This window comes from Malurus melanocephalus, unplaced genomic scaffold (assembly GCF_030028575.1).
Source record: "Malurus melanocephalus ecotype Western Australia unplaced genomic scaffold, MMel_1.1 scaffold_185, whole genome shotgun sequence".
In the NCBI taxonomy this organism is placed as follows: domain Eukaryota; kingdom Metazoa; phylum Chordata; class Aves; order Passeriformes; family Maluridae; genus Malurus; species Malurus melanocephalus.
The window spans coordinates 591,007-613,226 of NW_026623417.1; the positions used below are offsets into that span (position 1 = coordinate 591,007).

At 33.7% G+C, this 22,220-nt stretch overlaps 1 protein-coding gene across 1 annotated transcript in view; it reads right to left on the bottom strand.

Annotated features, from left to right (window-relative positions):
* Positions 1-22,220, bottom strand: part of DGKB (diacylglycerol kinase beta) — a 327,720-nt gene that overhangs the window by 209,231 nt on the left and 96,269 nt on the right. Inside the window, exons 10-14 of the mRNA XM_057373108.1 lie at positions 22,039-22,156; positions 19,267-19,355; positions 19,070-19,186; positions 13,309-13,407; positions 1,942-2,058 (exon numbers count right to left, since the gene is read on the bottom strand). Coding sequence (XP_057229091.1) covers positions 1,942-2,058; positions 13,309-13,407; positions 19,070-19,186; positions 19,267-19,355; positions 22,039-22,156 — 540 coding nt within the window. The remainder of the gene's footprint in view (positions 1-1,941; positions 2,059-13,308; positions 13,408-19,069; positions 19,187-19,266; positions 19,356-22,038; positions 22,157-22,220) is intronic.

Sequence of the window (22,220 nt, forward strand, 5' to 3'; positions counted from 1 at the left end):
AAAAAAAAGCCCTAACATTCTCATTGATCCCATCCTTTCAGTAGGATAGCCTTTAAGGTCCACTCAGACTTCACTATAGTCGGGTTATCATTGTTAATGCCAATCAGAAATTTAATATTTGATGTTAGGGTGGATTTCTGCTTCTCAAAAACAATTTAATCCATCAGTGAAAAACCAAGACCACAGTATAATCAGCAAATTAGGGCCATCACTGCAGAATTATTTCTAATGTTATCACCATGATTAYCAGTACTCTATCATGCACTACATTACAAATGTGTCATTACAGAACATCAAGCACTTCAAAAAACACCTYAAATCTATTCAATAACAATTCTATCATCTTCATCCCCACTCTCTTTTTCTCCATCACTRGCAGTACTAAAGAAAAGCAAGGATGAATCCCAGGCTTTTGATTCATCCTGAAAAGAGAAGATMGATCACAAATTTTGGATCACACTAAAAAACTTAGAGAAAATCTTATGACCTGAAAGCAGAACATATAATAAATAAGGATATGTGTTGAAGAGTCAATGGTGTTGCTATTTTGAATAGACCAAGTACTATAATCCTAGGCATGGTATCACATGAGTGGGAAACAGAGACTTGAAAAATAGCTGAGCATAAGTAATCTAATGCTTGAAGTAAACAGAAAATTCATAATGATACATGATGCTGCAACCCAAAGGAGATGCCATAGATGCTCCTCCATCTAGAATACTTTAGCTCCCTGAAATTGCATAGATCGCCCAAAGTTAGAAAACTGTGTTTTTTCCTTTAGCACAAACTTATCACACTGTGACTGATTGGATAGAATTTGAGCTTTCTTTCAATTAAGACTCTAGGCTTTTTGCTTCATATTTTGTCACAGTTGATCTGGATAGCAATGAAGCCTGTAAAAATGACAAGTACAGGAAGAGATTCATGAAAGYGATAATGATTGCTGTAATGTCCAACTATACCATCAATKGAGCAGCCATGTGACTGGATAAGTTTTAGGGTTTGTTTTCCAGGTTTTGTTTGGATTTTTTTCCCTTCATTGGGCAGTCGTAACAAGAATGTTTGACTAAAAAGACAAAATAATACAAAAAGCTTTCCYACCCTGACACAATAAAATGAAAAAATTATGAGACATAAAGTAATTAAATACAGTAACAGAATCTTTTTACTGAAGCTCAATTGCAACATGTCAAAAGAGAGACCAGACAACTATGTCTATTAAATGATTATCAAATTGTTATCAWCATGATATTTTAACTCCTGAGGAAGTAAAGCAGCAGCATCCTGCATATGGACATTGATTTCACTCAAAACTACTCATATCTCAAGGGAAAGTAGTCAGCAGTTCAGGCAGAAATTTGGGCATGCCTCTAAGCCAACACCCTTAAATTAACATTATTTATATATCTCGTCATCACACAGACGAGATTTTCTTTCAAGTAGAAAAACTTTCATTTTTTATTATAGATATTGCTAGTGAAAACACATTTCTTCTCCCTACAGTTAATGTTGATATGCYAAATATCCTACTTAGAAATACCTGGACCAATAACACCCTTGAAGTTTGCTCCATCCATTAACAGGTCCAAATGAGAACAGTGAACAGTTATCAAGGCAGACTTAGATTAATAATGTAAATTTACACAACATTGAATGGCAGGTACCAAAATAAACTAGTTCAGCTTCACCTCATGACAGAAGTGTTTTAAAGTTAGTCTTTCCTCCTCCTTAATGTCTAAGGAAATCCTAACAATCACAGAAGAAGCCGATGTGTACCACAGGATTCCTGAACAAAGGGAAGAAYTTACCTATTGAGTTTTTAAATATGTAAAAGTGAAACATTAGAAGAGTGAGTGTATTTTTTACTTGAAACATTTCTCATCTATCACTSTCTTCATACCTAAAATCATCAGCTTAATATTAAAATAACAATAATCACACCTGAAGGCCTTGTCCATCTACGGTGACAGAATTTGCTCTTTGCATTTTRTTCCGTTCTCCCAGTTTGTTCATTTGCTGGGGACAACTCTTYTCTTTTTTCACTGTTGACTGTCTTTCCTTGAAAAGAGAAAAGGAGAAAAGGGAACATTTTAAAACATTATATAATGCTATATAACTGTAACTGAGATTGTACCTCCACAAAGTTGTTTTTTGGCTAGCAAATCATGTCAGACTSCTTTAATGAAAATGAGATCTCAGTCAAGTTAATACACAATGTCTGGACACTTCACATAACATCTATCTATGTGCCTGGACATTCCATAATGACTAGGCAATAGATGGATGAAAAGTGTGCAGTCACAACACAAATTAATGCAATGATGTGAAAAGATAATCTGGCATTACCAGGGTGCTATTCTGAAACTTGAAARCCAATCATACAATATACTTGATTGTTTAATAAGCACAATTGATAAGTAATGAGCAATTTACCAAAATTTCATCCTGACTGCTAGCRAAGGTTGGATGCTTCAGAGTACTTTACCACTTTGGCAAAAATATACCTAGTTTAAATGTACCATAATCAATTGGCTGAATCGCTTTTTATAAAATACATATTTAGTATCAGAAGAAAACCAGAATCTAAATCAGATTCTAAGATGTGGCCAACTTTTGATGCTGATACACAGCACAATGAGATGGCTGTTTGAAAGAGAAAAACCCAGGAYAAAATTGTTGCAATCATATTTTCAACTGTTATCAGGCCATTTCAGAGAACTCTGCATGGAAAAACAATATTCTCGTTCTTTGTATCTCATTTGTTCTACTTATAAACTGCACCCAGCATGTCCTTTTAGGTTATCTGAAAACTGCACCATAAATTAAGACAGCAGATATTTATCAAACAAAACCAGTATCTCCAACCCCAACTGCAMCCCAGCCACTTTCCTTGCTTCACAAGTGCAAGGATGTTTCAAGCTAGTCAAGGGAATGGGCTGGCACAAAGCTGCTGCACTAGAAAGGAGCATGAAGGGCATTGCTGCACCCCTTGCAACTGCATTCAGTTAAAAATGCTTCCATTTAAATTCCATACCAGGCCAAACCCATCTCTGTGATACCTCTGATAAAGCCTTAGGGATTGGAGCACCAATCAATCCATGAAATTCTCTCAGGAGCAGTTTGTACTGGCAAGAAGCACTGWCACAAATTCTGCGAGGAAAGGAATAACTCCCAAGTTAACACAGTGCCTTCTAAAACAGATGTGGACCCTGACTGTTTTTATACCATCCTTAGTTTAATTGAGAATGACAGAGTCTCAACCTAGTCCTGACACAACGAGTGGTCCAGGCCATCCTAGACTTCTTTGGGTAGCCAGGTGCTTGGGGTGACTGCGACAATCTGACCACATTTTGTACAAAAGGACTGACAAACCTATGCCACAGGAAAAAAACAACCAGGGCAGTCTACACAACTGTCTGAATGCAGTGAGATTGGTAAGATTGGTTAATGAGGCTCTTGAATACTTTGAGCAACTTGACTGATGCCAGACAAGGTCCAAGACTCTAGACTGCAATGTCACTGGTTTAATGAGAAAACAGTAGAAGCAATTAGAGCTGTTCATTTCATCTTTAACCTCAGAAACAAAAAYACCGTACACAGCACTGCCTAAGAAATCACCAACTCTGCACTTGTTTGTTTGATGATTCTTTTTCAGAAAGTAGAAATAGGATGAGGCACACAAATAAAACTTTTGAACACAAAATATTTTGCACAACAGTATTGGTTAATGCCAAGGATAGCAAGTAAGATACTTCAGTATGAAGGAATCTTCACACTTCATTACATATTTAAGAAYTTGCTTAGAGGTTTTTTAACAACTTTTTTGAATAGCTACCCTTAAAAGTCACTACCTTTTATAATAAGGAAGCATACCATTTCAAAWAGGATTTTATATTGTGGCCAAATCAGGCTCTTGAATACTGCAACATCTTCAAAAATCAAATCAGATGTCATTAAAGCAGAGAAAAAAGCTAATAAAAATGTAATTTCTAACAAAAAATCAGAGATGGAGAGCAAATTTTAAAAGGTCTAGGAAAATCTCAAGCTAAAGGACACATTTTTGATAATTCAAAGAACAACGTAATAGAAATTAACACATTCAGCACATTGAGTTTGTGCATTTACAAAAGTTAAAAAAAATATTTAAAAGAGATCTACTTATAAAATGTGGCACTAAAAATCTTCTTATATACATCATGCTACTATTTCAAGGAAAATTATTTATAAACTGGTGAGACCTGTGCCCAAACCCACTGTTATTAATGACTCAAAGGAAAATGAAACAACAATTACCTAAAGCAAAGTTTTGGATATTGGGTGATACAAATAGCAGTAAATACCTCAGCAGGCCTTAGTCTTATGACTAGGCCCTACATTYCTTCTTCAATTTTTATTTCCTGTCTCATAAGCAAAATCATTGCTTGACTCACAAAGACAATACAAGATTAGGTCATATATCTCACATTACACACACAAAAAAAGGAATATTCATGATACAGAGTGGTCTAGAGTTTTGATATGATCAAAGAGGGATACCTGATCTCATTAACATTGAAACTCTGCTTTCTTCACTGATGATTTTTGAAGAAAGTACAAATAAAGTATTTCATATCACACATTTTACATGACTATGATAACACAATACACGCCACCATGTCTGCCAATGGTGCTCTCTGAAACATTTCTGAAGAAGGTGACAGGAGGCTGTAGATTTCTTGGAATTATATATCCTATAATTTTTAGATATGTGCCATAGTAGTGAGGATCTGATTTAGTCTGTATGACATAATGTGATAAATTGTATCATAATTCTAGTTAATAAATCTGTTAGTGGAACACAAAAAGATTTACCACTTCATTTTTTTTTTTTTAATATTCTTGCACAGATCCTTTCTTTTATATATGAAATACCTGTTGTGCCTGACCTAGAGTATCTTCCTTTTGGGAACTACAACATTACTAAGATATCAGAGAGCATCAGGAAATAAACGTAATTTTTAAATGAGATAAAAACATAAGATAAAATGGATAACAGCCTAAAAATTCTAATAATGCTAAGAAAAATCTGACATGCATTGATAAAATGGTTTTATAAAATGCAAAAAAAATATGTTTCAAGGTAAGAAATATTTCTGTAACAGCTGTGCTCTTTTTAATATCTTGCTAAATAAAGCATACAAAATGATCAATATATCTGTGAATCATTTTGTTTAGTGAACATGCATGAGGTTCATAGAGATACTGAATACAGCATTTTAGATGCTATTGTACATTTTGATGGCTCAAAGAATTAAGCTTTTTGTTCTTTTGCTGTGTTGTCAGAGCACACAACTTTTGTTGTGTTGCTTACCACAASAAAAACTTTTTCTACCCCTTTTTCTGCACTTCTCATGTCTTATTTTCTCCCTCGAATTCCCACCTTGAAGTCAATATTCATTATCTGGAGCTTCTACTRTTCAAGACTGCTCCAGAGACATCACTGCCAGGTAAGAATAACCCAATTGCATCTATCCCATATTCCAAATAAGAAAATAATGGATAAATAAGAGGGGTTTCCAAATAATAACCCAGAATATCACATCTAGATTTTCAGTTCAGCCCCAAAATGCACTTCATAGCAGTAAGAATGTACAATATCATGATCTGTTAGTACTCGTGCGTTCATGGATGCCTCCCGCTACGCACCTCAGGGAGCAAACCTCCTAAAGTGGGAAGTGTCTGTTGGAAAAAGAGAACGTTAGGCTGCAGCACCAAACAGCTGGGATGGCAAAGGGCACGGACAGAGTCTTCACAAAGAATGTTACCATGCAGCAGTCGTACTTAACAAAAACATACTTTTTTATACTTTTGCACAAGTGTGCTTTCCCGATGTTTTGGCTGTCATATTATATAATTTATACTCTGGAAAGTAYGTGTGGGACCATTTTAACACCAGAAAACAATAGTAGAAAACCTGAGGACTTTATTATTTTGAATAGCAAAAAGAGATACTTGATACGTGGAGAGCTATTTTTATTTTGYCTTCCAAGTCTTTGAATCCTCATCCAAATCAAGAAATCTCATTTAAAAAGCCTTCTTCTGCTACAATTAACAGGTTATACATCATTAATCCTCAAAAACTACTTACATTCTTTCTTGACATAGAGAATATTTTCCTTTACGCAAAACACTAACATTTAGAAATATCATGCTTTATCACAGCTGTTAGGACAAAACAGATGAACAGTAACTAAAGGCTCACTAAAGAGTTATCTCTCYACATTTTAACTGCTGGCACAGAATCCAAAGCTTATGAAGCAAAAATTCCTTTTTCTCACCTTGCCTTTTAATCAATAACTGCAAATATATTTTACTGGATTATTTCCTAGATTATTTAAATCAACGTGTTTTATAACATGAAACACCAATTCACTTATACATTATATAGGACTGCAAAGTCATTAGTAAATGCTTAATATCATTATACAGTTTTCCAGGTGACTACTAARAATTTGAGATTACTTCTGTATGATAATTAGTTATTTTATAAGATGCATTTTCAGATGAAGCATATATCCTATTTGGCCACGGGGTTGCATAATGAGAGAACTATGTTTTTATGTTATTATGCACAAACTGAAATAGATATTTTAAAAAATCTTATTCTAGAACTCCAAAATTTGAACGTAAAAAATACAGATCAAAGCAATTTGGTAATAGAAGATCAGATGAAATGCATGGAATACCACGTACGTGTATCCTCAAATGGCTGCAAGATGAAGGCCATGGAAGTTTAAATATGTGACTTGAAAACAAACCAGATGCTTTGGGTTTTTTTTTAAGGAACTTGAAAGGAGGTTGCTCCATGATTCATTACAGCTATTTTGTCTAATGACATGGGAATCTTTAAGGATATAATAACAACAAAAACAACAATAATAAAAAATATTAGAATAGGTACTCCTAGTCTTTAATTGTCTAAACTTCTGTGGCATTCAAGACCATGCTTACAAAAATACCATTCCATGCAATTTCGGTCCATAATTATACAACAATCAAAGAGAATTAAAGATTCAAATATCCTGAAACTAAAAATGTCTACATCACCACTAGACCAGAACCATGGGGGGCAATCGATCTGTAATATCTATTAGATATCACATCCAAGTAACTGTGATTCAGATRAGCTAAAATATTTTGAAAATTTATTTTATGAATTCTCCATATTTCCAGATCTAGGTCTGTGTAGATGCTAATCAAAAGAGCCACTATTAGAACACCACACCCTTGAAAGCTCATACATGCTGTCTTGAAAGCTCATACAGCTGCAACACAATACCCAGCTCTACATCCCTAGACAGAACTCAAAAGTCATCCAGTGGACAAGATTATCAACCAATTCTCAGCAAAATACTGTTCAATGAGCTGCATATGTCCATACTATAAAGGAAAAGTTAAGGTTTCTAATTCATTTTAGAGCTGTCTTAAGAAAAGCATTGGAAGCTAAGGAAAAGAAAAAAAAAAGGAAAAATCACATTATGTCCATCAGAAGAAAGCATTTTGTCATCCATAATACTGGTAACTAAAATGTCTGCAACAAGACAAGGCTGGAATGGAGAATATGCCCTTTAAGAATAACTTCTAAAAATGCTGAGTGTTCCCTCTTCTGAACAAGGAATCATTATGTGATAACTTTAAACTCTGTGCTGCTWTTTTAGTTTGTCTAAATAAAAAGGTAAAGAATTACACACCAAACCACAATCATGTCTTTGTCATTCAGCCTGTTGGTCTTAGCTCATTCAGTTTTCTGAAGACAACTTGCCTTGCATCTTGCACCCATTCAATATATGCATAAATATATGGTCCAAGATTTTTAACTGGATTTGTAACTCTAAATGAACTTGGGCTATATACAGTGTCCAAGGAAGACAGAAGTGTTGGAAAAGARTTTTGAAAATAAAATCTTATTAAACTCCAATGGGAGAAGATGCAAGGAATAAACTTAGAAATAGCAGTGATGAGCTGTGGGCAGGCAACTAGATATAACTTAAAATGATTGAATGGCTGCCATTTCAGTTTATCAGCATTTTATTATTTTAACATTGAACTGTGTTTGTCGAACAGCTAATTAGTTAGGAAGATACATTTTCCTCCAGGGCAATTATTAATTTCCTTCTGACTTCAAAGAAATGAAAAAGCTCTTAGTGTAGATAAGCGCACCATTATACTTCAAGTCTGATTTAGAGTCTCAGAGAACTGAAGCTGCAGTATGATACACAATTGAAAAGGAAAAAAGTRGTTTGTTTTGTTTTTTAAATCTCTTTCAATTGCTATGTCATTACTTTATATTCAACAACCAGATTTTAATTCAACTCTCCCTCCAAGCATATATATTCAAAAAACTTTTTGTTTTTTGTTTTTTTTTTAAATAGTATCTTTGTTCAGAAATTCAGGATAAGSCTAGTACTCAACTTCAAAGGACTGAGTTGCTCATAAAATGCTTACACACTTCACTGACTTTGTGTGCTCCATTTTGAGCTTGGATTCAGCTGAGCTAAAACTGATCTCTACTATTATAAAAACAGAAGAATCATTTTTGGATTAATAACTGGAAAGGGGATTAAGAAGGCTTATTCTTTAACCAGGCACTGCTAATTCCCCTTTTCTCTCTYTACAACTCCGTTTTCCTACGTGAAWAACGTCTACATACATCACAGGAAAACAGTATTASTAAAACACATTACCCAACATGGAAAAAATATCTGTTGAACTGTGTTGCACTTGTAACACAGGCAATAGCTATTCTATTAAACTCTCTAAATACTGACAACGGAAGAAAATTCTTTATCAGCATTTTCAGYTTTAATTTTTTATTACTTTTTGCCAGAATGTCAACATGCAATAATTACACGAAAGTTTGAAGCTGTAGACCATAATGTATGTTGTTTAACTGAAAAAGGCACATTTCCTATGTAAAACGTTTGTAATMTGCTGTGTATATGGTTTTACATTCCTAAATAGAACTAGTCATAAACAAAATATTTTTGAATATTTACGGTTTTGTACAATAAAATGACAAATCAAACAGGAATCAAATGTTTCCTCCTCCAAAATATATATTCATTTATATTTGAATATAAGAGGTCAAACGAATTTGACTTATGGTATTTTATATTAGTGTTTATAAACAGATCTACACTATGATGTATAAAAATTCTCTATATTTTATATATACCAATTTATCTCTCTGTATATATTGTGTACTTACATTAATTGCACTTATGCTTAGATAACTTGGTCCTTAAAAGTTATAATGACTTCACTACACAAAAGTCAAATTCATTCACGAGGGAAAAGAAACAAAGCTGAATTGTTTCAAACTTTTTATCATGATGACCCATTTTTCTCAGAATGAAAAACAATGAAGTTGGATACCAAAACACAATAAAATTACCCAGGATTAAATTTTATTTTTTTATTATTTCTTATCTTCGATATTATACCAAAGCCTCTACCTTTGAAATTAACTGGTTATTATGGGGACAGTGATGATTGCCATATAGTAATGCTCAAATTGTAAGCTGGGTACCTCATGTTTTACAATTTATTCCTTAAATTTATTTTTATTTCACATATCATTTTAAAAACAATGTTAGAAATTAAGTGAACAAAATTCATTGTAAAACTCACATGTACAATAGGAGAATAAAAATCATCATGCATTATATAAAATAAGTACACATTATTTATTAAATAGTAAGCTTTTATTGGTTAGTTTGTCACTAGGCAGGTTTGTATCTATTTTGTTTGGAAATTGAAAATCTAATTACTTTTCTACAGTCATAAATAAAAATTAGAACATTCTATATGTTCATCAATAAATAAGGCAAAATAAAGGAAGGCAAGAAATGAAGGAGCCAAAATGTATGCTAGCATTTTTCCCTTTCTGTCTTATAAAGGGACAGAGCAAAGGAAAACATCTCATAAACAGATACCAATCTTGTTTTCTTYACTACTCACTCATCTCATTCCAATACCCAGTTTTAAACCTGGTTATGATCTAATTCTGTACTCCTGGTAGGCTAGGATTCAATTGAGTTAAAGATTTTTAAACTCACTGCCAGTCAACCTTATCATGAACTTTCATTATGTGCATGTAATTAATTGGGTCCAATGAACAATATCAGTACTGAGTTATAGACTTTTTCCCCCCCACCATATAATTAGAATATAATTACCCACAGGATATCAGAATGATGCAAAACCTTTCCTCTAAATGTGCCCTCATTAGGAAACAAGTCTCAATGTACATTTATTCAATCAGTATGAATTAATTAAAATGTTACTGAAATAAAAGAGAGTAACATTAAAGTGTATCTGACATCTATTAAAAGACTATCACTTGAGATCTGCACACAGTTTATAACAAAACTCATTTAACTTGAACAAAAAACTTCACCATACAACAAGCCTTATATGAAGTAAAAAGAAAAGTAAAAAGGACTAAAGTTGACAGGCTATATTTTACTGAAACATTTAAAATTACTGCAGTGAGATATGAAAAATCTTTATAAAACATTGACCCTAGACAGATATGTGATGTTTTCATGATGCACAGAGTATCAGCTACATGAGTTTACCCAGCTTCTTTTTCAGCTGACAGCGTAGCTTATCATATTTAACATCTAACAAGCTCTATTTTGTGCAGTTTTGAAGATGGGAGGACCATTATTTAACTTAGATCAGCCATCTAACTTTCAGGTGACGAGTCATTTAGGTTCTCTCTCCAGCCTCTAAGATTGCTCAGCTGAGAGATAATTTTGGTACCACTGGTATAATGCACAGGGCTGTGAAATTCAATGTATGTAAACGTCCTTTAACTGCATARAAATTGTTGAGGCTGGACTTCACAAAAACTGAAGAAATGAGACATGAGAAATGTTGGATGAAWAAGGCAAAAATATGAGTGTCCCTAGTTCCGCAAAAGAGAAAACATGAGAAGGGATTTAACGCGTACTCTTGAAACAAAACTTAGAAGGCATCTTGTTCTGAGATGAACTCAGAACTTACAACTTTCTGCAAGACATCTGGACTTCCAAAGCTACAGGTGGAAGGGAAGGCCAACATTTTTCGGAGCTCAAAGATGCAAGATTTTTCATCTTGCTGTTTTCCCTATCGTGTATGCGAGAAGAAAACCCATTCTTCTCTGACACCACACAATACTCAAGGATAAGCCKGGTACAGCAAGCATTATGGTTATATACTTTTATTTTGTTTCCACATATTCTTGCAGCATTGCAAGAATATTATTTCTCAGCTGATCACTAAAGCTAAATGTGACCCAGATGAAGGACCCTTCCACTGCCAGGATTGTGTGTCTGAACAAGTAATTTTTATTAACAGACACGCTTCCTATTGCATGTTTAGACAGTTTTGACAAGGATATGTTCACTGGTTCTGCTGTCATTATTGAGAATGCTGATCTCAAATACACTAATGTATTATGCTTCTCAAAGGGAATCCCCATAACAGGAAATGGGAGACACTAATTAAAAAATTACTAACACAAATTATATGTACACTATAACCAACCACTGTTACAGGGAATTACTATGAGCTAGGTCAGTGAGGTAGCATTTGAACATAATTAAACTCAGGATTTTAATGTTTTTTTGGAATAAAGTACTAGATGAACAACTATCCTACAGAATTATAGAGTCCCCATTAAATCACAGTAAAATATATTTTCCATTCCTAACAATATAAATTGTATTGAAATACGTCTCTTGTGTTGTATTGTTAGTAACAGGATTTAAATAGAGGAAAGCATATTTACTTCTACTTATGCCTTGAAAATTTGGAGATAAAACCTATTGAAGGGTGATTTGACTCTAGAGTGGTTTTACATATCCTCTAAACAACTTTACTCCAGTTGTGGAATAAAAATCTTAATTCCTCATTCCTCTTCCTCTCCTGAAAAGAAAATGTAGTTACGCCAATATAATTGAAGATAAAATTCCGTACTCAGGTTTCATTCCCTCTATACCAATGGCAAATGATAAATAACATTAAAATGAAAACAGCCCAACAACAGAATCAYAATTTCCAGACACAAACTTTTAAAGTATGACCTCAAATCCTGAAAATTAAATAAAGTAATATAGAATATAATCACCCAACAAACTTAATATACTGTTTTATTACTGTCAATCAGAACGTGTCAAGATAGTACCAAAACACCATAGAGACAAACTACAAARYCACTCTTGTGATTTAAAAAATATTYAAAATATTTMATAAAYATTTCATAAATAYTAAAGGCAGGTTTCCATTGCTTTACCTTCATTTAGAGTAATAGTATAATCCCAGTTTACACAAGCAGAGGGCCAAAGTCTAGCATCTGCTCCTKAGCAGATTTATAAACAAACAGCCAAAATGATTCATTAAAAAACAAATAATTTACAACAGGCAAGAATAGGATTACTAATGATCAGCAACTAGTTTGAGATGAGGATGTATATTTTCTTTTTTTGCCTCYCCTCAATATATTGCACTTTCTTAAGCTCAAGCATTTCTTACASTTATGAAATATATTTAAAGAGGACCAGTCATCTGTTCTCTTATGAATATGATGATGCTATGACTTTCATCAGCATAAAATATCCAATTTAATATGTGAATACATAAGTTAATTCTCAAGCTCTTTTTTTAATGATAAAATGGTCAGCTCTTTTCTATACAACCTACACATAGTATGCATTTTTATTTTCATTGAATTGAGTTATTGTTTTTGTGGACAGAGAAATTTACTGTCCACGACTGCAGAATAAAATATACTATAATGTTGATGCATAGCTTACTGCAAGACCAGTGTCATCATTCTAGGTAACCTCCGGCTTAGATCAGAGACCTCAGCATTGCAGATATACAATGTGCATCCCAAGCAAAAACTGCCCATAAGAATAACTTCATTATTCTGGGAAGTTGGATCTATAAAAGATGTAAAATGTAGAAGTGTTCTGCCTATACAGTTTCTGGTAAGTACAGTCTGAATAAGTGATAAAACCTGAGTCAGCTTCAGTTATAATATGCCCTRCAGAAAGTTCATTCTCACATGAGGGAAAATGCAATATGCAGAGGGTAAAACACACTTATGCCTATAAAGCAATCAGCCAGGATTACACATGGTGTTTAAGGTTTACAAAGTCTTGTGAATTTAACAAATACCCGGCAGTCAATCCCAACAGTGACTTTTGTCAGTTCCCAGCAGTGTTTTAATGCCACATATGAGAGAGGATTATATCAGAAATCAACGTACAGACAACTCACCAACACTACTGGGCAGATTGATGTGGGTGGTAAAATATGGTCCTTCAAAGGTCCACAGTCACATTCAGGTTTCAGATGTGAAGCACACTTGTTATGCAACTACATAAAGACAGAAAATGAAGATTCAGCTTAGACATTTCACTCTTACAGTAAGGAAATGGGCATCCTAGAATGGCGGGAGTTTCATTAACCTAATTATTACTAAATTATTAATAAATTATTACTAAATTATTACTAACCTAATTATTACTAAAGTACTGGAAAGAAAACTAAGTTTTTTATTGAAGAATGATGGATTAAAGTATTTTCCAGTTTGCAAATTGAATGTGTGGATCAGCACACAGAATAAGAACATTGCATGGTAGTACAGAAACATCAGCAACATCAGCATCTGGTGACCAGAACCTTCATTTCAGAAGAGACCTGCTTGCACTGAGCCAGGAACTTCTGTTCTCCTACCAGTGAGTAACTCTAGGCAGCTTCTGGCACTGTTGCTGTATCAAGCTGATAGCCACTGCACTTTCAAATAYAAGAGAAGAACATAGGAACACCCTATGTTAAACTTCTTTGGGTAAATTTTGGGTGTGATTGAATCGGTATTCAGGTTCCCATTGACTGCTGAGGAACCTAAATTACTCTCCTTTCTARTTTATTCTTAGCATTCATCCATTTTTGTTAAAATCAATGACAATARTTGTACTCTGAAAACATGAAAAGAATATCCTCAAGTCTGCTGACTGGAAGAGCATTGGCTTACTTCTGTTTTGTTACAGAGCTTGAGTGGACAAATGTGGATATAACAAGAACCTAAAACAGTAACAAGTAATGGTAAATGATGAAATATTTTGAATTAGAAATCAAGAGTTTTTATCCATAATTTAAAATGTAACTCTATTYGAATGTCTCTAAACATTCAGCCATGGAGTACAAATGCACAGTTCTGGGCTTGGATCATGCAAAGCATTCACATTTAATTGGTGTACTTCACAATACCATTAGAGATAGTCAGAATTTTAAAAAAAAAAAAACCTCAATATTGTGAAATTTTTTGAAAGTTTAGTTTTCTGGACTCGATGATCTTAAAGGTCTTTTCCAATCTAAATTATTCTGGATTTTTATCTCTGCATTTATTCAATAAAATGCATTAAGGAAATACCCATTTCCCATAGAGATGGACATTTTTGAAAACATATGCACATTTACAGTAAATAAAAATAATCAGGCTAATAAATAACTCAAGCTGTGAGGTAAAAAAATCTCATTAACAAGTGATTAAACTAGTATAACAGGTAGCATACAGCATCAGTTCAATAGGTTCCAAAGCTGTTACAAAACCTGTAGTTCAATGTCTGCATCTATAAATCACATTTTTTCAATGACTGACTCATYTTCCTTTAAATGGTTTAACTCATATGAACTCTATTAAAATTACAATAAAATTGCATCAATTGATGATGTATATAAACTTTACCAGTAAAATGGTCTTCATAACATTATCTGGTACTGTTCTTTTTGACATGACATTTCTGAATTTTGAACTGAATGGCACCTAATATTAGCCTTGTCCATATTCATTTGCACTGCAAAGTTACCTTTTTAGGCAGTTACTTAGCAACAGAAAATAAAAGTCTAACGAGTTTCGATTTACTCTGAGTATTAAAGCCTTATTGTGAGGGTATTTTGGTAGCCCTGTAATCTAAATCATTTGTCATGCTAATTCTCTGCCTCAGTGGTAAGGCTACTTGTACCATAATTAATGCACACCAGGCCATGTTACATCAAATAAAAGTATCTTCACACATTCAGTGGTAATTAGCAGCTTTGCTACTCAGTGGCATGCAAACTTATCTATGAAAAAATAGCTTAATCTTCTTATTAGTTTCTGCTGATCTCTGACAAGAGAATTGGCACACAGCAAATAACAGAAAAGGTAGAAGAAATGTAGCTTTAATAAAAATAGCACTTTGACACAATGAAATAAAATAATCTGCATCCCTTCTCAAAAAGACTGAATTTAACATGTTTTCAATATATTTCCCCAAAACTGTCTTACCCTAAACTTAGCTCCTGTAGAATAATACCTTCCTCACAAACCTGAATGCAGGAAAAAGTGTATTTGCTGGACAGAAAATTAGGGGGAAAAAAATTTATGTGACCATGGTAGCGAACTATAAGTTATATGGAAGAGGGATCAGGGATGTGGCTGAGAAGTCAGAATAACAAACCTCCTTAGTGAAAAACACTTGTAAATTTTGGGATTTGAATGAGTTATTTGACATCAGAAGTGACCCTATTAAGTTGTAAGGACAGATATTTAAAATGCATGAAAGAGGCTCAGAATTAATTCTGTAATAGTGAGCATCCTCTTCGATTACAAGCTATAAATGTGTGATRCAGTCAATGGAAAAATGTATGAAGGATTTTATGATAATTACATAACTTCAGAATAACCATTCCAAAATCATGCATCTCTTAGAAATNGAATGTCTCTAAACATTCAGCCAGGGAGTACAAATGCACAGTTCTGTGCTTGGATCATGCAAAGCATTGACATTTAATTGGTGTACTTCACAATATCATTAGAGATAGTCAGAATTAAAAAAAGCCCTCAATATTGTGAAATTTTGTGAAATTTTAGTTTTCTGGATTTGATGATCTTAAAGGTCTTTTCCAACCTAAATTATTCTGGATTTTTATCTCTGCGTTGATTCAACAAAATGCATTAAGGAAATATCCATTTCCCATAGAGATGGATATTTTTGAAAAGATATGTACATTTACAGTAAAGAAAAATAATCAGGCTAATAAATAACTCAAGCTGTGAGGTAAAAAAATCTCATTAACAAGTGATTAAACTAGTATAACAGGTAGCATACAGCATCAGTTCAATAGGTTCCAAAGCTGTTACAAAACCTGTAGTTCAATGTCTGCATCTATAAATCACATTTTTTCAATGACTGACTCATTTTCCTTTAAATGGTTTAACTCATATGAACTCTATTAAAATTACAATAAAATTGCATCAATTGATGATGTATATAAACTTTACCAGTAAAATGGTCTTCATAACATTATCTGGTACTGTTCTTTTTGACATGACATTTCTGAATTTTGAACTGAATGGCACCTAATATTAGCCTTGTCCATATTCATTTGCACTGCAAAGTTACCTTTTTAGGCAGTTACTTAGCAACAGAAAATAAAAGTCTAACGAGTTTCGATTTACTCTGAGTATTAAAGCCTTATTGTGAGGGTATTTTGGTAGCCCTGTAATCTAAATCATTTGTCATGCTAATTCTCTGCCTCAGTGGTAAGGCTACTTGTACCATAATTAATGCACACCAGGCCATGTTACATCAAATAAAAGTATCTTCACACATTCAGTGGTAATTAGCAGCTTTGCTACTCAGTGGCATGCAAACTTATCTATGAAAAAATAGCTTAATCTTCTTATTAGTTTCTGCTGATCTCTGACAAGAGAATTGGCACACAGCAAATAACAGAAAAGGTAGAAGAAATGTAGCTTTAATAAAAATAGCACTTTGACACAATGAAATAAAATAATCTGCATCCCTTCTCAAAAAGACTGTATTTAACATGTTTTCAATATATTTCCCCAAAACTGTCTTACCCTAAACTTAGCTCCTGTAGAATAATACCTTCCTCACAAACCTGAATGCAGGAAAAAGTGTATTTGCTGGACAGAAAATTAGGGGGAAAAAAATTATGTGACCATGGTAGCGAACTATAAGTTATATGGAAGAGGGATCAGGGATGTGGCTGAGAAGTCAGAATAACAAACCTCCTTAGTGAAAAACACTTGTAAATTTTGGGATTTGAATGAGTTATTTGACATCAGAAGTGACCCTATTAAGTTGTAAGGACAGATATTTAAAATGCATGAAAGAGGCTCAGAATTAATTCTGTAATAGTGAGCATCCTCTTCGATTACAAGCTATAAATGTGTGATACAGTCAATGGAAAAATGTATGAAGGATTTTATGATAATTACATAACTTCAGAATAACCATTCCAAAATCATGCATCTCTTAGAAATCTGAAACACTTTTTTTTTTTTTTTTTCTGTAATAAAGGAACTACTATTAGAAAATTAAGTTACTGCAATGGAATATATTGAATACAGAGAACTGCAAGCGATGTTTGAAAAATAATTTACAGTGTTAAAAACCACTAATTTTTCACTTCTGTGTCTAATTTACATCTGAAGCTATAAAAAGAAAAAATTAATAAATTTATTTGAAAATACAGAATTACTTTGTTAAAAAAGAACATTTAAATTGCTGATGGAAATAAATTGAAAAATTATAAACCTTAGTGCCAACATTTTCAATTTCAGCTGTCGAAAAACACAGACCCACTTCTAATTGGAATTTTGACAGCTATTTAGGCATTTAAATAAGCACAAAAGCACCCAAGATATTTTCAAAAGAATTTAGCCTTTTCCTTTAGAGTGATTTCAATCATAAATAATTCCACAAGACTTCTTCAGTGAATAACAGCTCTTATGAAAATCCTCTGAATCTTGATGTACAACTTCAAGGAGTAAAAGACCTTTACAAATCTGGACCAGATTCATATGAAATAATGGGAAAACAATTTTTACTGAGAAACTACAGAATTTGAAGCTTTCTTTGACTTTAAAAGTCAATCTATAACACAATATATATTTCTTGAACGACATACACATATTATACAGATGTAAACACTTCTRTATCTGTAGCAAAATGCCCTTATTTGTCTTGCTAAACACATATAGCCATTGCCTAAGTTTAATTATCTGCATGCAAAACATTTTGGATTGGATGTTTTACTCTTTACATAAATTATCCAAATTTTGACGGCAATCTGGACTACATATTTGTTTTCTTCTAAAATTGTTTTTTTTAAGTAATCAGAACAGCTTATCACTGAAAGTATCCTGGATCTRTTTTCTTTGATGATGTTTCATATTTTGTATTCTTGTGTTAAGAAAATATGTCATAAAACATCCGAACTTGTATGCTGAAAACAAACATTCACGAATGCCTTGGTCYCATATTATTATTTAAAGCACTGAACAAACAACTGCTGTTCCGTAACAATAGTAATAATGATATCAGCAAAAGCAGCAAATACACGTGAAGAAGGTTGAATCTCTCCCCATTTAGATTTAAATCCTGCCCTGGCTAGAAACAGAAATACTGGCATTGCTCTTTCTAGCATGAAGATCTCACTTATAAGGGCAGTGTTCCCTGAATGTCATTAGTTCCAGTTACTGGTTCCTGCTGAATAAGGAGTGCACAAAAGTTGTATATATTTGACTTGGTGCACAGATTAGTATATTATCAACTTGTCTCTGCTGTTATTCCCAGAATCACTGCATCCCACCAGATGTCCTCAATTTCATTTGCCTGTCAGAACATCACCAATTAGACCAAGTGTCACAGTGACCTTGATTTTTCCTGGTACTGAAAACTCTACTGTAATCTTTCCATAGTGTAGACTGGGAATTCTGCTCTTTAGTGGCACACACTATTTTCATTTGGATACTGTCATGAAGCAAAGTATACCTTTAAGCCTATTTGCTTACCACAATTAAAAAGTCCTAAGATTATTCTGCATATACCATTCCTTAAACACACACTAGTCATTGCTGATGACTAAATTGAATGAGACATTCCAGATTATGAGGCTACAGAAAGACATTGAACGATTTTTATCTCTCTAACTTGTGTGAAAGGTTTCACTATAGTATACTCACTGTAATCTGACACCAAACACAATGAAGTCCAGTCAAGCCTTGGTAACACTTTATAGTTTTGTGACACTTATCACATTTTGTTGGACAGTTTCCTTCCACCCAGAAATGGTGCATTACCTGCAAAAGAAAAACGTGAATATGCATAGAGTTACTAAACTAACAGGTAGATGGCAAAGTTAATGCTACCCCAAACTTACATCAGTATTCTTTTTAGACTTCACGTATGTTTTGATGCAAGATGCAGGAGCTCTGGAGACACAGCGTTCATGGACTGTRTACTTGCAAACTGAAAGAAAGACACACGTCATTAGATGTTGAGGCAATGGAGTTTCTAACATTTTTATGAAACAAATAACATTACCAGCATGTCATCTCTAAATAATCAATCCAATCAGTCAATGAAATCTCAAACTAGACTGCTTTTTCCTTGGAATACAAAAGGCCAATTAGAACAGGAAATATTATGCAAGTGAGAAATCCAAGAATGCACTCTCATTGCATAACAGGAAATGCTTAATTAAATCAGACCTCACTAAATTTTTTCACAATAATTCCCAAATGACAAAAATATTAAAGACAAATTGGTGACTGCCAAATGGTCTGGTGCCATTTGCTAGTGGGAAGRAATATATATTTTACAGACTATAAGGCATGAGAGCAGCGGGCAAGCACAAAAAAATAAAAGYCAATGAATTTATGTTGTTCCTCCCACTGATTTACAAATCTGAAATGGCTGATTAGTCCACTTTCAAATAGCAATTGTTTTCATACATTCCACATAATCACCATAACTTTAACTCTTGTTTTACAAAATACCAACTCCTAAAGATTTTTTTCCCCCTAAGCCCTCCAACACCAGTCTTAGGTAACTACTGCTGCSGACCAGGACTGTAAAGATCACTGTGGCTGGATTTGGGCATACAAATGTCCAATTTGGGCATACAAATGGCACAATGCAAAGCTCTCCTGGCTTCAATGGTACAAGTGTGCCCAGATGAAATAATGCTACAACTTATGCCTGCATTCAATAGAGTCAACTATTAAAAACTGAGAATGAATTTCTCCCTGCATGGTATATGTCTCACGCTTTTGACCTCGAGAGCAATTAAGCACAAAGTACTTCTAAACACCTTGCTTGCACCTATTACACAAACCCAGTGGGAGGCGCAGCCATTAATCAGACAAACTGCAGGGAGTAACATTGTTGATTGGACCATGGAGGGATGGTGAGGACCCCTGTGGTTCCCTCCCTTTTTTTTTTTTTTTTCCTCCCACACAATCTAAAATGCAAATAATGAAATCTATAGCAATGCTTTCAAAATATATTGGAGAAAAAGCTTAGCTAAATCAGGAAATAAAGAAGTAGTTTTGCAAGTAGACTCATGCTTCTTGCTGCATGAAGTAAACTGAAAGGAGCACGTGGATGTTCTTCAGATACCCTGAGACCATTGTTGTCACAAAATAAATGCCAAGCACAATAATAAAAATATTTCAAGAGGAACACTGCAGCAGACAAAAAAATTACAGCTCTTGCAAGGCTGGTCTTTTTGGAACAGTTTACGTAACTGATCTACCCATTTCTGAGAACTACTGAAGACAGTGATCTACATCATTAATTCAACAAAACTCTCTTTCCAACATGTATGAGTCTTATTTCTTCACAATATGTCTGACATAAAAGAATATTAAAGAATGTAACATTTCAAAATCTAATAGTCAAAACAGCATTTTATATATACATATATATCCCATTTACTGTCATCAGCATTTATTAACAAAGTTATGCAATTTCTATTTGTCTGAATTTCATTTCTCATTTCTTAATATGGTGAAAGAAATTACATGATGTTAAAATGCATAAAAGGAATTGCATCCAAATTATATTTTAGATAGGCCAGTGGCCCCCAGAGGAGAGAAATGGTCAATCATGCAGGCTAATCTCAAATTAAATCAATAGAATTCTACAGGCAGAAAGGTCCTSATCAGCTGGGAGGGGCTAACTTTCATACCAAAAATGGGGAAAGCCAGTTACGCTAAGAAACTGATTATTTTACCAAAAAAGAAAAATGAAAGGTGACTTTGTACAATCAGGACAAGAATACAGTCGTGTAGTAAAGATTTCATTAATCTAATGGAGCAGGGAATAACATGAAACAATCACTGGAAACATCCTTTGACATATTCAAATCAGAAAATAGGTCTTAAAAAACAAAGAACTAATCATTGGAGCACACCACTGGAGACAAGGTATCTTTCAGCAAGCCTTGGTTTCCCAACAGGTACATTATGAGGTGGTTAATATCAGGAAATACAAAGATAAAGCTCAAGGAATGGAAGGTTAGTAACTGCATGTAATAGTCTAATGAAGGTCAAAGTAGATGCAGTAGCTTTCCTGTGTTCCTTTCCTTAAAATCTATAATCAATTTGTAGATTAAGATTTATAACTACAAACCAAGTAACTATAGAAAACTTTAGAACTGTTACAGAAACCTGATTTCTGGGAAACTGGGATTTTCACCTTCACAACTAACAAAACAGCAATTCTGTGCAAAATTTGAATCAACAAACATGGAATTTAGATGTTTGTCAAGTTGATACCTATTGTGCAATTATTAATAAAAACAAAAGAGGATTGACAAAAATATAAAGGTAAAACTTCAGCCTGATACTCACTAATTAAAAAACCCCAATAGTAGTAAAGAAAAAAGTGACATACTCCAAAGGGAACTAACAATGATAAGCCTTAAAAACCAGAAAATTCCCTCACACAACACATTTTAAAGGCAAATATCCCCCCCAAAAAATTTAAAAAGAACCTTGGTCACTCAAGCAGAGAACACAAGGGGGAGACCCTACTGCAGTGGCAATGATTTTGTAGAGGAAAGATACTAGTTCTTTGTTATACAGCAAGAAGAACATTTCTTGGAATAAACATGTAAGCAAATGGACACTGAAATGCTTGTACTCACAAGAACAGCAGAGACCTTGCTTGCCTACTCCAATCAGCATGTTCAAACAAAGATTACAGTAGGCAGGCTTGTTGAAGTGCTTCAATCTCCATACATGCTGCCCATCATCTTTCACATTCTGTGCAGGACATAAGAGAAACAGATTTCACTTAATAAAATAAACAATGAAATATATAAGTGCC